The sequence below is a fragment of the Rasamsonia byssochlamydoides genome, assembly GCF_041956645.1.
Source record: "Rasamsonia byssochlamydoides strain NRRL 3658 unplaced genomic scaffold VTN77scaffold_16, whole genome shotgun sequence".
Taxonomy (NCBI): Eukaryota; Fungi; Ascomycota; class Eurotiomycetes; order Eurotiales; family Trichocomaceae; genus Rasamsonia; species Rasamsonia byssochlamydoides.
Window position 1 is genome coordinate 133,549 of NW_027192399.1, and position 15,924 is coordinate 149,472.

The window sequence follows — 15,924 nt, forward strand, 5'->3', positions numbered from 1 at the left end:
CATAGAAACCTTCTAAGTATGTAGGGTATATATAGGACAAGGGACGACGGTAGATTAGAGAATACAGTGAAGTAACAGGAATACTATTTGTCCTTTGCTCCCGAGGGAAGTAATCCGCTCGCCACCAGTCCCACTCCCGCAAATCATTCTGCCTGTGTTCATCAGGCGATATTTATTTGATTTTCTTTTCTCCTTGTGAGGTCTTCGCTCTTTCTCATATCTGTGATCATTCCCTACAAAACTGCAGTAATAGCCAACGTTTTAGCTGAACATCAAGGCATCGAGCCTTTGTTGATGAGAAATTCGATGAGCTTGCCGCCGTCGAGGCAGATCAAACAGCCCATGACCGTTTACATTACATCCCAAGCTGGTAGATTATGTGGCGATCCAGAAGGGACAAAGGGGAAAAGTATCTCGACTATACGCATTTTTCTTACAGATTAATGGCCTACCCGGGATTTCATCTGATGTGGGAGACAGGAAGGAGGGAAACCTACTCTCAATCAATCCCCTGCTGGCACTGCAGCCGTTGAAGGAACCAATACTACCTGACAAGAATGTTTGACCTTAAATAGCTAGCTACCAAACACGAGGAATTGTATGTTACCATTGTTATCCAACACTTGGCGTACAGTACAGACCTGTTGTTCTGCCGTAAAATATATAGCGTGACTGTAATACGCCTCAGTACCATTATCGAGTCTGCATCGCTTCATTTGTTGCGCCTTCAGTTTTTCAGTACTCTCAGAAACTCATAAGGAGCCTTGTATTTTACTGACTACAGTTTTCAATCAAACTCCGCATTGCTCCGCTGTTGACGCAATTATGGATGTGGCTTTTTTACAGCCACATGAGTCATGATAGTGCATAAAATGGAAGTCAACGTTTTTATAATATAGTGATGAAGTGATAGTGCATAGGTTTGGCACAGATGCATATGGAGAGATCTGGAGTTGCACATTAGACCTTGACATTGACCTGTCCTTAGTTGCGAACTTAGCCAGGTCGTATTTATCATGTATATATATACCTACGAATGAAAATTGTGATCTATCTTTCAATTTGGAATTTTGTGAGAGGTAAGTAATATATGTAATGTACATTATACATACGGGAAATTCACTATCGAATGACAGAATGTTCAACAGTTACGCAGGATGTCTCGGTAAAGTACCGCAACTCTAGTCGGATTGCAGCTAAATCACCGAACGAACAACTCTCATCGGCGCAGCCTTCAACCACTCGCCCCACGTGTCATATTTCTTTCTCGGCTCCAGATCGACATCCAACGCCGTATCCCGCATGTCGCTGAGGATATCGATCTCGTCAACCGACTTCAACAACTTCCAGCCCCGCTTCTCCACTCTCGGGTCGTTCGTGAAGTACGAGTAGATCCGCCAGAAAACATACAGAAGAATGATGATGGGGGCGGCAAGGTAGTTCTCAAAGAAGGTTTGAGCGTTCTTGGGAGCGACGGAAACGTAGAATTCGGCGATCAGGCAGATCACGTTCAATCCGACACCGATCCAGCTGCCAATCACACCGAAGGGAGCCGCGTACGCCAATTCGTCGACGCTCCGGCCGTTGGCTTTCCAGGCGGCGCGGAACCGGATATGGGCGAAACAGATGCTGCCCCAGACGAAGAAGCTGGAGACGCCGGACAAAGCAAGCAGCCAGTTGAAGATGACACCGCCTGTTTTGCTCGCCTCGTTGATGAACGCAAGGAAACCAAAGGCGATCTGGAGAAGCACGCAAAAGAGGGGACGACCTTTCGAGTCAACGTACGCCATGAACTTGGGGGCCATGCCATGGGAGGCGAGGGCCTGGATCGTACGAGTCGAGCCAAAGGTCGCCGAATTGGCCACGCTGATGACAGAGATGGTAATGACGGCATTCATCACGGACGGAAGACCGCGAATGCCCGCTTTTTGGATCGAGACGACGAACGGAGAGGCCTTGGTGTTCGATCCCGACGAGCCTAAAAGATAGTTGGCGTTGTAGGGGACGATCAGACCGACAATGAAAGTTCCCAGGACATAAAAGATCATGATCCGCCAGAACACTTGCTTGCAGGCTTTCGGGAGAGACTTTGCCGGATTCTCCGATTCAGCAGCCGCCAGGCCAGATAGTTCCGTGCCTGCGAAAGCAAATGCAGCGGTAACGAAGACCGCACAGAAGCCGGGGAAGTCCGTGAAGGCACCAGGATCATGCCAATAGCGCGCGCCGATATATCCGCCCTGGGGCGCACCACCACAGTCGATGACAATACCCAGGATGATGAACCCGATGAGAGCAACCACCTTGATGATGCTGAGTACGAACTCGACTGGGATGTCTCGTTAGCGTGGTCGTTTCCCCGGTATCTATCTGTTCTCACCTTCACCGTATCCTCTCACCCCAAAGATCTGGATCGCACTGAGAACGACGAGGAAGACTGTGATCCAAACTCCAATGTTGATATCATCCCTCCAGAACTGAATAGTGATACCGGCAGCAGTAATTTCGAACGGCAGGATAGTGAGCCAGTTGAGGGCGTAGTCCCAGCCGACAGCGAAACCCCTGGAGGGTGTCAGTATTCATTTTCTCGAATCCTGCAATTAGGCAACAAGAATTACCAAGAAGGATCGATGAATCTGAGGCAGTATGTAAAGAATGCCCCATTGACCGGATAGAGGACTGCCAACTCTCCCAGAGCCTGCATGGTTATGAGAAGCATAACGCCGACGACGAGATAACCGATGAGCTGGAGAATTGTCAGCCTGCAATACCTCCTGTAACAGATGAGAGAGCATACCAGCGAGCCGGGTCCACCCGAATTCAGAGCACTACCAGTGCCAACAAACAGACCAGCACCAATGGCACCACCTTTGTAAGAAGTTAGAGACCAACAACGTCCGCGAGAACTGGGAAATGTCTCCAAACATACCAATTGCAATCATCTGCATATGGCGCCCTCGAAGATTACGCTTCAAAGGGCTGATGGAACCGACGGCCGCATCAGCATAGGAGGGAGGGGCGCTCTGGGGCTCCGCATCGGCGGGCTCCACGCCTGGAGGCTCTACGGCCGTGGTCTTCTCCGCGTCGTACTCTTTTTTAGACATGATGGAGAGACGAAAATCAACTGAGGGAAAGGAAGGAGCAAGCAGAACATGAATCCTGGATTTTGGACCGTCCCTCAGTTATATATCAGTCATCCAGAGCCGGCTGAAAAATCCCCCAAAACGCTCGGTCGGCGCCGCAGAGTAGGAGACGCGATGATGCAGTTCGTGAGTGGCTGCACCGGGCCAGAGATAAGGCTGTCTCCTCGAGATGTGAGACAACGATCACCTGCCATGTTTGATAGTGTCTGCGCCTCGCGGCTGAAAACGCTACCTTTCGTTGCCCGCAATCTGGTGCCGCCAGCAGGGGCGTCTGGCATGGATGTCGTCGATATGCATGTCCTGATAAGGGAAATCGCAGGGAATGGTTGGAACGTCATGGCGCTAGCTCGGATGCGTGATAGTCCCGAATCCCATACCGTGAAACATTACCCCATGCATTTCCGGCCTGCATCTCATTTTGAGCCGCAGGTCGTCTCGAATGACCTGAGGTTTCGGATTTGTTCTGCGTTTCCGTTTCTTCGGACGAGCGAGGTTGGTGCAAACAAGATTGCTATCGTAACTGGATGCCCTAGTCTATGGAGAAGCAGCGGCGCATTTCTGTTGCTTGCAGCAAATAGACAGATACCGCAGTATGGTTGGTACTGGATCAAGAGGCGGGTCCCACAGGCATGGCTTTGGCTCCTAAGACTCGCTGGGGCACGCGGGTAGATATCAAGGGCTGTCCATTGATCCAATGCCATCCTTGCTTCAATAAATCCTTCAACCGCGTCATGCGACAATCTGTACGATCTGAGCTGCAGGGCGACTGCTGTCAGCAATTCACAGTGTTGTCGGAGTCCACCGGTGGAATGCTTGCAGGAACAGCTTCGACGCTGTTTTCTGGAATCTCGACTGGTTCTTAGCTTCACAACGTGCCTTGCCACGCCGCAGGTCTTCTGATAACGATGATGTAGCTATCAATGGCGAATGGGAGCTACGATCTGATTGACCCTAGTAAACAAGGCATAACGTCAGCTGTCAGAGGACGGTTATCCGCGGGTATTCAGCCTCGCACGAGTATTCACATTGATTGCTTTTGCAGCAGTCTGACGGAGTCCATCAAGCTTGGTGCAGTCCGAGAACACGAGTTTCCGCTCAGAAAACTGAACTCTTCAAATGGCATTGTGAATCCATGGCGTCGAATGACGCTGCCTATTTGAGTTGTTGGCTCGAGACATTTACTGCAGGTGTCCGGTCGCGCCACCCAGGATTCGGTCATGCCGAAGAGTATCCAATTGATACGTTTCTTGATAAGCAATTCGCCAAGAAGTCTGGTCGAGCTATTATCGTTGTTGTTAGCTCTCCTACACAGTAAGCTGATCGACTGACGGATACGGACAGATCGTACGTACCACCTTCAGACTGTGGAAGAGATCATCCACAAATAGGTCTGCACAGTCTCAATTTCAGGAATGGTTGTGACTGCATACTGAGTCAGGAGAGACTGTCAGTCAGGGGAATTCTCAAAATAAGATGATGTTGCAGACTCAAGCGAAAGGGTGTGCCAACACACACTCTTCCCGGTCTACACATGTAGGTAGTCCTCCGACAGATGGCCTTGAATCACATGATCAGTATTCTCCCACGAGGAACCTTTATCAACCGCGAGCAGAGTAGTAGACCTAACATGTGTATTACTGCCTTTGAATCCTCGTATGCGGAACATGATTGTGTTCTCAAATCCAACCCCTCTCTGCCAATCTTGACCGACAGAGTCTCATGGTTGTATTTTATTAGTAGTACATACAAGGACATCAGTACATGCTATAGTGGTTGGTTATATTTTTCTCACGATAATAGTTTATATGCTATTTTTGTTTAAAGTTAAGCATAAAAAGATCTAGTCTAATAGTCTATTATTACTGTCTATTCAGGTTCAGTCGAGAATTCGTGAATATAAGGGGGTATTGTATGGAACTAGCATAAATAATGAAAGAATTGAATTATTATATTATCATAATAGCTGGCATTCATTCGCAAAGATTCTCCAAAAATGGTGGCTATATATCAGAAATAGAACATAAATATAGATTATTGTTTCTGAAGTGAAGTCCTGTCTCACAAGGACTTCAAACTATAGCCTCTATTAGCCCTCTATTTATTTCCTAATACAAGCTTCTTGCGGGTCATATGACCTGCATAATTCTTGCTATAACCATAGAGCTAGGGCAGGACACAGATCAAGTGACCTACCTCGAGAGTACAGTTCGCATGACCTACCTCAACTAGTGTGGTTGACCTACCACCTTCACTACCTAGGTAACTAACGACCTATACCTAGGGAATCTTCTTACATACCACAGCCACTCTCCTCCACACCTCATCCTTACTGCCACAATGTCATACAAGAAGCATGTAAGTGCTGGTTCTTAACCAGTTATAAATTATTACTAATATTTAATAGCCTGCATACCTGAAATACTGCGAATTGACAAAATCTGAACTTCAGCTTCCTTCTTTTGAAGTCAGTGTAAGTTTTTTTTTGTCCAATCAAAAAAGTGAGGGATAAGACTAATCTGATTTATTATTCAGCCCAAGGGCCATGTGGTCATCTATCTTGGAGAACTCTACTGTCGTGCTGAGGGGTGTGAGAATGAGGTTAGTTTCCTTTTAATTTTTCCCTACATTTTACATAACTAGTTGTCATCCTTTTTAAAAATTTTTGATTTAATTTGAATCTGTAACGACTATTAGTTACTAACTAGTCTAGCACCGCTTTTCCTCAACCAATAATTTAAAGAAACACATCGCAGCAGCTCACAAGGATGAGGTGATGTCGCCTCTTGGAGGTGCTGGTGGTTGTCCCTGTCAGAAAGAGGAGTATCTCGTGGCATTGAAATGCCACTTCCTCTAGCAAAGCTGGAGACAGTTTCTTCCTATTCAATAGGAAATCACGTAAATGTCAGCATTGCAACGTCCCAGAAATAAAGTTTTTCTAGAAAGAAACCTAAGTATGTATGTACCTAGGTACCCGACTCCGTACCTAAGGTATGATTTGGTGGGGCCTGAGCACTGCACTTGAATTGAAGCCTTGAATAATGAATAATGGGGGCCAACTTCCTGCCTACCTAGGTACCTAATATAGGCATCTACCTAAAGAATGATGGTTATCAGAGACGTTTCTATTTTCTGTCCTTACTACCTAATTTACTCTGTGAGGTAGGTAGTTACAGAATTGGACTGTACAGTCCACTACTTAGGTAGATACGTACCTACCTAGGTACTTTGTCGGAATACTTCGTATCCATGATCCTGATCCGTCGGATGTAACCTGACTACTGACGACGACCTTATGATCTGCAGCTAATAAATCAGCTGCCTGTTCATCAAGTCAACAGTGCCCACTCCATTGCCCTGTGCCCCATTGCTTCGATTTGATGTACATACCTATTGAACTAACTGCACATGAGTTTTTCTTGTTCTTTTTCCCCTTCCACATTCACATTCACAATTGCTTGCTTTCCTACACAAAACACATATTTATTCCCTCTGCGCGTTCTCTTCTCTCTCTTCCGTTGGTGCAGGAAAAATCTTATTTACAATATCCCTAACCTAATCTTCTGTCGGAAAAAAAAAGAAGAAGGAGAAGAAAGAACCGCTGGAATCGGGAAAAAAAAAGAAATCAACATGAGAGGAGCAGCGGCAATACCTCACTTTTCGCTCATGCTCGTAGGAGTATTGTTATTGTTGACGTTCCTAGTCGACTGGAGCAATGCCACTACTACCCATGGGCATGCGCACGGCCATGACCATGCATCTTTGGCAAGGTACGTACTGTCATATCATATAGAAAAAACATATACTCTCGACAACTCTAATGACAACAGAATAAGCACATTTCTGTGATAAGTCAACCAACTAACTGCTTTTTCAGCCGCTCCATTTCCAACACCACCATCAACGAATGCACCGACCCGCAGCCCAACAACTGCACCTTCTACCCCCTCTGCCTCGAGACGCGCTACCACTGCGGCCCCTCCGGCTACCCTCTAGGCTACGGACTCAAATACTGCACCAAATTCAGCGCCGATCGCGCCGAGCTTTCCGCCGCAGGCCAAGCGTGGATGGAGCACGTGATGCTGTGTTTGCAGCGGAAGCTCGTGCCCTACGCTGACGGAGCAGTACAAAACAGCAACGTGACGTGCGAGGAGATCAAGGAGTACGCGTTTAGTACGCATCCGGGGTGCTATGTCCATAGTGGTCTGTGTACGCTGCCCGTGTCGGACTGGGAGGCGATTGTCAGTATTGTGACGATTCCGCAGTTGTTTGGGAGTTTGGAGGCGTTTGAGGCGACGGTGGAGGCGGCGGTGGGGTGTGCGGAGTTTTATCTGTGGATGGTGGAGAGGGGGATATTCTAGTTGTCCTGGTGGTATATAATGGTGGTTTGGCTGTCGCTTTTCAGAGACTGCTTGACTAGAGATGCAGAGGCAGTCGTATAGTATATTCATTCCTATTCCTAGATCATGCTCAAACGCAAACACATCCATAGAGCATACAACAATAACAACCATCCAGAACGCCATCCATCGCCATGTATGTACATACGTTCCTACCCATCATTAAACAGAAGTGCAAAGGGAATGATTTCCTGTAGGAAATTGTTTAAAATTCCATCGCATCACCCGTCCCCTCTTCTCGCTCTCTCTTGCTGGACCGCTCATCTTTCACCAGACCAGCAATAAACGAGCGGAAGTAGTCGATGTACGGCTTCAGCCGCGTCTTCTCGTAGTCCTGCAGCTTCCGCCCGGAGTCGGCTGCATTGCCCTCTCCGTCGACATCTGACTGAGTTCCTGCATGCTTGGCATCCCATTCATCGATTTCAGACAGCAGTTCCGTCACCGTCGGCACAGCCAGCGGGTCGAATTGCTCCGGATTCCGCCCGTCAATGGGCACACAGACCCTGCCCGTGCCTGGGTGCACTACGAACGGACTCTTCAGCAGGTGGATCATCTTTTTGCTCACTTCGGCGTCTAGTCGAGGATACGTATACTCCAGGACGATGTCGAGCTTGGCATCCCTCAAGGCTGTCGGATTCAAGCCCTTCACTGTCTTGGCCAGCGCGTCGATGTCGGTCCATTTACTTGTGCTGGAGCGCTCGGGCGCCGATTCCCACTTCTTCCGTAATGCTTCGCAGAGCGTCTTGTCCGGTAGTAGCGAGAGAAGGCGCTCGGCTTGCTCCGGAGCCGCAAACGTGTCTTGATCGACCAAGGTCGTTTGGGCAAAATATGGTTTCAGGATTTCAATGCTGCGAGCGACATGCGGGTGCAGCGGGCGCCTCAGGTTCACCCGCTTCCCGCTCTTGTCTCCACCGCGGACTATCTCGAGATAACTGGCGATCGCTCTCCGTCGGTCATCAGAGAGATTGCGGGCTCGCTGGTCACACACCCAGGCGTGCGCACCACGACGGCCAGAATACACCCACATGATATGCTCGAACCCGAAGTCCTCCCGCAGCGCCGTATCGATCACCTTGATCGCCATTGTGACAAAGGCCCAGCATTTGCTGCAGATGTTCGCTTTCGTGCAGCAGGTACGGATGTCATCGTAGTCCGTCAGGTCAATATCGAAGACGAGTTCCTTCGATACAGGTTTCATCTGACCACCCCGCAACGTCTTGCGATCTCGCGGATTGGTGCTATAGACCGGACCAATTTCGAAACGGGAGGGATTCATTTTGAGAATATCTTTCCGAAACCTATCATTCAGCAATTAGCATACACACCAAGAGAGAAAGACAAGCAGGGAAAGCCTACAAGTCTGCCGTTGGGTATGACTGATATCGGAGGTAAGCATCATTCTGCAGCGTGAGCGCGAACTCGCGATTGCCGAAATCCGGCGACGGCACAATGCCATGATTCAGCCATTGGAAGATATATCGAAACGGAAACAGCCGTTGGTAGAAGGCGAGCATTGTCTCCGTATCTGTGCCTGAAGGCGCAGGCGCTGACGGGCTGCAACATCGTCTGTGTCAGTGCGTGTTGCGTCTTGCCATTCTGCTTCTAGCACTTACAGCGCAGGCGGCGGAGAGCTTTCGGTCTTTGCATCAGCAGCAGGGGCACTTGAAGCTGGAAACTCATCGTCGTCATCGTCGTCGTTAAACAGATCCTCGAGTTTCACGCCCGCCTTGGTAGGTTCCAGCTCTGCGGAAGCGGATTCTGGCGGAGCATCTGGAAGAATGTCATCCTCGCCGTCCCGCTTGGAGGAGTCAGAAGACACAGAATGAGGCATGTCGAATGGAATAAAAGATCAATCTGGTTGTTGAGGCTGCTACTCGTGTTGATAGAGGGAGCTTCACCATAATACTCTGTACGGCGGATCCATTAACGCGTGGGTGAGACGCGGGACGGACGCGTCGTGTCACCGCCTTGGCTAGCCCTATCCCTAATCTGGATAAAGAGGGCATTTATCACGTGACATGAGGCCCAAATGGGAATTGTGATCGCCCTGCTGTGCATTACCTCTTTCGGTTTAGTGTTCTCTCGCCTGGAATTTCCATGACGAGGGCTCCTACTGCATGTAGAACTCATTTATGTATACTCAAGTTGCCTCTGAGGCTATTATTATGCAATATATTTCTCCAAAAGGTTAGATGCACATATTTCCTTAATATGGCTTTTCCGAGATATACCATGACTTCCTCAGTTGCATAAATTAATTATGTTAGGCATATTGTATTGTACAATCAGAGAGCATCAATCCTGCGCCTTCGATCAGAGAATGCAGGAATTGAACTGAAATGAATCATCCGACGAAAGGTCGCATCGCGCCGAGGGCGACTTGGAAGTAGATGGGCAGGGAGTACACGGCCGCGACAAAGGCGAAGCCGTGCGTGCTCGCGTCGCCAGAGTCGCACCCTTTTTGAATAGCTAGGGGAATGACGGGATACTTGGCCAGTTTCCACTTGACCACGAAAAGATAGCAAGGTCACGACCGCAAACACAATCGGTCAGATGACGGTAGCTGAGCCCCACGTGTAAGTGACGTCGCCATACTGCATGCCCAGAGAAGCATGAGCGTCGCTCTGGTGACCAGGATCGAACGGAGCCAGTCGATGGCGCAAAGGCCGTCGAGCAGCTTTGTGCGCGGATTATGCACCTTCAAGAAGAGCAGAAGCACCACGAAGGCCCATCCATCGCATGGCAGGTTGATGTAGAAGCACCAGCTCACGAGACGTTCTCGGCCGGCGCACCCCGATGGTCGGGCCCACGGCCGATGCAGTCGCCCAGATCATTTCAATGTAGCAGAGATATTTTCCCCGTTCCCTATCCATATCTATCCTGGTCAGCTAGTGCATGCTACCGGGTCATTAAAGTTGCCGGATGTTCACGAGGTCACTGATGGTGATGTTGACGAGGATGATTAGGCCGCCGGAGGGGGCAGCCTGGTCTGCAATAAGCATGGAGATGCTGTCTGAGAGGGCACAGACGAGACTGCCCACCAGGAAGTTGATATTATCGGCAAGGAGGAGGGGCTTGCGGCCGAAGATGTCGCCACACTTGGCTCAGAATGAGGTGATGGCTGCATAGGTGAGGAGATAGGCCGAACCGACCAAGGAGTAGGCTGTCTCCGAGCCTGAAATGGTCGACAATATAGGGCAGCGCGGTGGTGACGACAGCCATGTCGAAGGCGAGGAAGGTGGCCTTGCACAGCGCTACCAGTGGCAGGAAGCATTGCGTTCCCGATTAACTGGACCTTACAAGCCCGGAGAGAGTCAATGTAAGGATCACTACATGGAAGCATGTGATGAGAATGATAGGCTGTGCTCGTGCTCACCATTATTGGTCGAGCTGCGTCTGGTCCTTCTCGTGCAGCTGATTGCCCATCTCCTGGGCCGTCTACGCAAAGCCATGACGGCCTATTTCTCACTCCTGAATAACAGGCCGGACGCGATGACAGCGGCGGCCAAGATTGCATCGGATGCTTTAGATACCCATGAGGTAGGCTTGGGGAACGCATCGAAATTGGAAGGCCGTATTCGAGATGAACTTCAGCAGCTGCAGATGATACTGCAGAGCTGATTTAGCATTGCCCTAGATAAATTATATAATTTAGAGTTTCATGTCAAGGTAATGGGGATATAAATTACGTACTATAATCAATACCAACGAGATGAAAGGAAACCGAGGAAGCAGACAAGTACAATTGCATTATTTTCCCAGATTCTTTAACTAGATAATAGCTCGACAAGAGACAGGTGACAACAGAAATGGAGTACTCAGCTAAGAACGAATGTCATGGCACTCTTGTTTGGCCGAGTGGAAAAATCTCTGACAGCAGGAGAATAAAAAGATTAAGTAGCAGAAGGAAAGATAGGAAGAGTCAAGGGATAAGTAATAAGGACAGGACCAGCAGTTCTAGGGAAGGGGGGTCCTTAGTAATTCAAATGCTTGGCCAGATGTTATGTATTGAAACTGGAACCTTTATTCTAGTGGCTGCAAACTGGGTGACATAAGTAAGAAGCAAGAAGTTGACTTTCAACCACATGCCCATCGTTGATCTCAGGAGTCACGTTTTGGTCTCTGGGTTCTATCATGTGATTTCGTGGCCAAGACAGAGTACCATGCAGAGTGCCTCGGTATCCTGATCTCTATTGCTCCTCCATCTTTAAAGTCGATTCGAGGCTCACTCTATGAATTTTTCACTATTGCATGAAACCACTGTTCTGCTCGCTCAAGCTTGAGACTTGGGAAACAACGTAAGAATCTGACTTTGCAGTAGTTTCCTTCCTCCCTAATCGACCCTCTCTGAAGAGACTGAAGAGACGTTCTGGGATGATCCCGCATACTTTCGACATCGTCATTTTTTATCCTCTCGTCATCGACTTCATGGAGCTCTACAGTAACAGCACTCAAAACGAATATGTCCAGATGAAACGAAAAAGAAGAGTAACCCGCAACCCTAACCCACTCCAATCTGAGAAATTATCTTATGTCAGCATTCCAGGGAGACGTGCAACGCCATACTACTACTCTGACCCACATTCCAGAGAAGGGATTCTGAGACACTCATTGGTATGTACATTACATACAGTATCACTCAAAGTGGATGCTTAACTTTTTCTGCTATGAAGATGTTTCTTTTCTAGTTGCAGACGACGCAACACTTGGTGATATCATGACTTTCAATGCTAGATCGGTCGTTGAGTGACTAATACGATGAGACAGAAATCTAAATCTCAGTGCGAAAACCCTGGATGCTGGGACTTTGCTTGCGTATGTCCGTTGAGAAGAAATACCCTATAGATGTGTATACTAAGAAGTCAAGGAGAAACTATGCCTTGAATGCCTCCTAAATTTGGAAACCCTTTTTTTTTTTCTAAAAAAAAAAGGTTAGGAACTAATCCTTCTGCATTGACGTGAATATTCAAAGATATATAGTATCAGGTGATTTGCGGACCTGTCCGGTTTAGGTATGTGCTTGCCGGCTGCGGAACCTCCCACACTTTTCCCCCGAAGAGAATATAGATTCTGATCTCTCCGCCTGTTTTCTCCATTGCAACGTGCTAAAGAGGTCTCGACTTTCTCTCCAGAGGATGCGTGCTACCCGTCTTCAGCCAAATGATCCTCACAAGCTCTGAATATACCTCTTCTCACGCTCCAGTGGGCTTGGCTACAACGTTGCATTTCAGCAAGTCTTAACTTTAATTCCGCTCCTTCGAACCTCGCTCCTAGACTTCTTGTTCTCCTTCGTTGCATCCACAACCACTACCTGCTATGAAACAGAATCTGATCTTCTTCACGATTGATATTCCGAGTTACTGCGTTGCACTGATGTGTTGCGATAAATGCCTGCTTGGATTGGTGCTATCATAAAAAGTTACCTAGGTAGATAGCTACCTAGGTACTGATGGAGTCATCTTCGTCCTAGATGAGGAAAGTATGATTTCCGAACCGCGGCTCGTAACGACGGGAGTCAATCTTTCGTCGTGCCTTCCGATCCAGACCCAAAGTGCAGTGTCTGTCTACCCGGAAGGTGACATACCTATCTAGGAAGGTACGATTGGTGCTTTTCCTCTTCCGGAACTGGGTCGCAACTGCCTAGGGCTATCCACTCTGGCTACCACAGCTTTCCTGAAGAAATTACCAGCAGAAGGTAATTTGGATGACGACATCCACGTCTTCCAAACCGAAAATGCAAGGTCCCTCGGTTGCCTTGCATCTGCGTGCGCCATCCAGCCTATGAGCTTTTCGATGCAATGACGACTCTCATCAGAGTATTACATCGGCCCCATCTCCTGTCCATGGTTCGATACCGTGAAGATTCCGCGTTCAGCGACAGGATGGCTGAAGAAGAGATTTTTCTCTGGAGAATATCAGGATTGTCTACTTCTGGAATTGCTCCTCTTACCATCTTGTCCACATGGAAGAAGTAGTCGTTGCCGAAGTCTACATCGAAACTTATATAAACTCAACGTTGGTCGCTCAGGAACGGTTTATTCCATCTACCACGATCGGTCGCAGGAGGCAGTCTGTCGCTTCGATTCCTTCGTTTCTTCTTTACTATATCGCCAGATTCCGCTCTGAAGTTGTGATTAACAGCACTTCCTTCAATCACCATCATGGTCAAGCCAGCCGTCGCTCTGCTGGTTCTGGCCGGCCCGGCCTTCGCTGGAGTCATCCAGGGACGTGGTGAGGAGCAAAGTGAGCATGGCGCTCCTGGCACATATCAGGTCCCTCCACCTGCTCCTACCTCGTGGGCTCCGGAGACTTATGTCCCGCCTCCTGCGTCTACGCCGGAGCAGTCGTACTCTCCTCCTCCCGAGTCAACCCCGGAGTTTACCTACACTCCGCCGCCGCCGCCTCCTCCAGAGTCAACCCCGGAGCACACCTATACTCCTCCTCCTCCGAAGCCCACCACGAGCAGCTCCGAGCACCCTTATCCCCCTCCACCCAAGCCAACTCCGAGCACTTCGTCCGAGCACCCGTATCCTCCTCCTCCCAAGCCAACCCCAAGCAGCTCTAAGAGCACTTACTCTCCGCCTCCGAAGCCCACCACGAGCAGCTCCGAGCACCCGTACCCTCCGCCTCCCAAGCCAACCCCGAGCAGCTCTGAACACCCCTATCCTCCTCCGAAGCCAACTCCGGAGACAACTACCCACAAGAAGCCTAAGCCTCCCCAGCCTACCCCTGTGCCTCCCAGCACCATCACCAAGACAAGGACTTACGTGACAACGACCTGCCCAGGTGAGATATGAACATACCTTTCAGGAATCTACTGAGCTTACAACTAATGTCACAACAGTCACCTCTTCTACAATCACCTCCGGCACCTCGACGATCGCTATCCCGGTTACTGAGACCAGCACGATCACTCGCACGGAGACCTACTGTGAAACCGTTACTACGCCTGTTGTGCCTGTTCCAACGGCGCCTGTTGTCAAGAATGAGACTGTGCCTGTATGCCCTGAATGTGAGGAGGAGATCACAACGACTTACACTTACTTGACCACGTCTTGCCCAGGTGAGAATAACAATAGTCAAACCACGAGCGTTATAGAACTTTTATTGACGTTTTTGCAGTCATCACTTCGACTGTCGTCTCTGGCAACAAGACTACCGTCATTCCGATCACAGAGACAGAGACGTACACTGAGACCGAAACGATTGTGATCCCTGCATCGAGCGCCGCTGTTGTTCCATCCAAGGCTCCTGCGTCTGTCCCGGCTGCTCCTGCTGCTTCTGCTACCCCTGGTGCTTCGGCTCCCGCTGTTCCATCCAAGTCTCCCGCTCCTCATGGCATCTCTCCTTCCGCTCCGGCCGCATCGGCCCCGGCTGCTCCAGCTGCCCCAGCCGAGTCTCCTGCTCCGGCACTCTTCACTGGAGCTGCTTCGCAGGTCAACAAGCCTGTCGCGGGTCTCCTGGCAGCGATTATGGGCGCCATTGCTCTCCTGTGAACGCCTGTAAAGGGGGCTTAACAAAGACAACCGAGTTTCAGCGATTGTGCTTGTTGCTACTTTTCGGTTTGTCCTGCCAAGGAAATCAATGTGGTGATTTTTTAAAGTTTTTTTTTCCTTCAATTTGGAACAGTGTCCGCAGACAAGAACGACGAGAGAGAGGCGCCATAGTCAGCAACGGAACCCGAGCTCTCTACTCTCTCTTCTACCGGGGACAGCTTAATTTTGCACTACTTATAGCTTTTTAATGATGAAAGAAAGAAATAATTAAAAATAATTAGATTAATAATTGGGGTAGAAAAACAAAGAAATAAAAAAGTTGATTGCGTTTGCTTCTTGTGTTTACAATTATTGCATCGTTGTGCGGGCTAAGAATAAAAAGTATTATTCATGACAGGTACATGTAGACCAAAATAGATAAAAAGTTCAAGTATTATCCGTTTGGTCCCATATATATACGTCGCCTAAAACACGTATATAGCAAAGACCATTCTTTAATTTATTAATCCATCGAGGCGGCCATTTTTTTTTAATTAATAGTTCTGGGTCAGGAAGCCATGGTCCATAAAGGCAGGCAGGATATTATTATTAAGATCCTTAATTAATAACAATAACAAGCTTCGCAAGTATTGCAGATTTTCCTTCGCTCGACTGGTTTATTTAAACTTTTTTCAGGAGAAAATACCTGTTCTAGATAGAATGTAGTGTGCCTGGGAGTTTTTGGCCAATGGGCCTACCTACTCCCATGCCTAAAGTAGTTTTTTTTGTGAAGGACCAAAGCCTTGCTGTCTAGAAACTAGGAGCTCATAAAAAGGATTCGCTGGGGAAGGAAGAAAGGAAGGAAGAGAGAGAAAGGCACGCGAGTTATATCAACAGGAGTCATGTGATGAA

At 48.6% G+C, this 15,924-nt stretch overlaps 8 protein-coding genes across 8 annotated transcripts; 5 read left to right on the forward strand and 3 right to left on the reverse strand.

Annotated features, from left to right (window-relative positions):
- Positions 1-1,196: 1,196 nt before the first annotated feature.
- VTN77DRAFT_2047 (uncharacterized protein) lies at positions 1,197-3,101 on the reverse strand (the record flags this gene model as incomplete). The annotated part of the gene is made up of 5 exons (XM_069417845.1): positions 1,197-2,326; positions 2,378-2,559; positions 2,616-2,743; positions 2,795-2,865; positions 2,927-3,101. The coding sequence occupies 5 exons, from the start codon at positions 3,099-3,101 to the stop codon at positions 1,197-1,199; spliced, it is 1,686 nt and encodes a 561-aa protein (XP_069279527.1).
- A 48-nt stretch (positions 3,102-3,149) lies between these two features.
- Positions 3,150-3,809, forward strand: VTN77DRAFT_2048 (uncharacterized protein; the record flags this gene model as incomplete). Its single annotated transcript, XM_069417846.1, has 1 exon — positions 3,150-3,809. The coding sequence occupies one exon, from the start codon at positions 3,150-3,152 to the stop codon at positions 3,807-3,809; it is 660 nt and encodes a 219-aa protein (XP_069279528.1).
- Positions 3,810-4,318: 509 nt separating this feature from the next.
- On the reverse strand, positions 4,319-4,806 carry VTN77DRAFT_2049 (uncharacterized protein; the record flags this gene model as incomplete). Its single annotated transcript, XM_069417847.1, has 3 exons — positions 4,319-4,420; positions 4,493-4,530; positions 4,734-4,806. 3 exons carry the CDS (start codon positions 4,804-4,806, stop codon positions 4,319-4,321), a joined length of 213 nt encoding a protein of 70 aa, XP_069279529.1.
- Positions 4,807-5,477: 671 nt separating this feature from the next.
- Positions 5,478-5,994, forward strand: VTN77DRAFT_2050 (uncharacterized protein; the record flags this gene model as incomplete). The annotated part of the gene is made up of 4 exons (XM_069417849.1): positions 5,478-5,495; positions 5,545-5,610; positions 5,673-5,738; positions 5,851-5,994. The coding sequence occupies 4 exons, from the start codon at positions 5,478-5,480 to the stop codon at positions 5,992-5,994; spliced, it is 294 nt and encodes a 97-aa protein (XP_069279530.1).
- Positions 5,995-6,803: 809 nt separating this feature from the next.
- Positions 6,804-7,498, forward strand: VTN77DRAFT_2051 (uncharacterized protein; the record flags this gene model as incomplete). Its single annotated transcript, XM_069417850.1, has 2 exons — positions 6,804-6,907; positions 7,015-7,498. 2 exons carry the CDS (start codon positions 6,804-6,806, stop codon positions 7,496-7,498), a joined length of 588 nt encoding a protein of 195 aa, XP_069279531.1.
- Positions 7,499-7,742: 244 nt separating this feature from the next.
- On the reverse strand, positions 7,743-9,368 carry VTN77DRAFT_2052 (uncharacterized protein; the record flags this gene model as incomplete). The annotated part of the gene is made up of 3 exons (XM_069417851.1): positions 7,743-8,835; positions 8,894-9,091; positions 9,151-9,368. 3 exons carry the CDS (start codon positions 9,366-9,368, stop codon positions 7,743-7,745), a joined length of 1,509 nt encoding a protein of 502 aa, XP_069279532.1.
- Positions 9,369-11,911: 2,543 nt separating this feature from the next.
- VTN77DRAFT_2053 (uncharacterized protein) lies at positions 11,912-12,225 on the forward strand (the record flags this gene model as incomplete). The annotated part of the gene is made up of 2 exons (XM_069417852.1): positions 11,912-12,151; positions 12,211-12,225. 2 exons carry the CDS (start codon positions 11,912-11,914, stop codon positions 12,223-12,225), a joined length of 255 nt encoding a protein of 84 aa, XP_069279533.1.
- A 1,473-nt stretch (positions 12,226-13,698) lies between these two features.
- On the forward strand, positions 13,699-15,033 carry VTN77DRAFT_2054 (uncharacterized protein; the record flags this gene model as incomplete). The annotated part of the gene is made up of 3 exons (XM_069417853.1): positions 13,699-14,323; positions 14,382-14,600; positions 14,660-15,033. 3 exons carry the CDS (start codon positions 13,699-13,701, stop codon positions 15,031-15,033), a joined length of 1,218 nt encoding a protein of 405 aa, XP_069279534.1.
- Between the last annotated feature and the right edge of the window lie 891 nt (positions 15,034-15,924).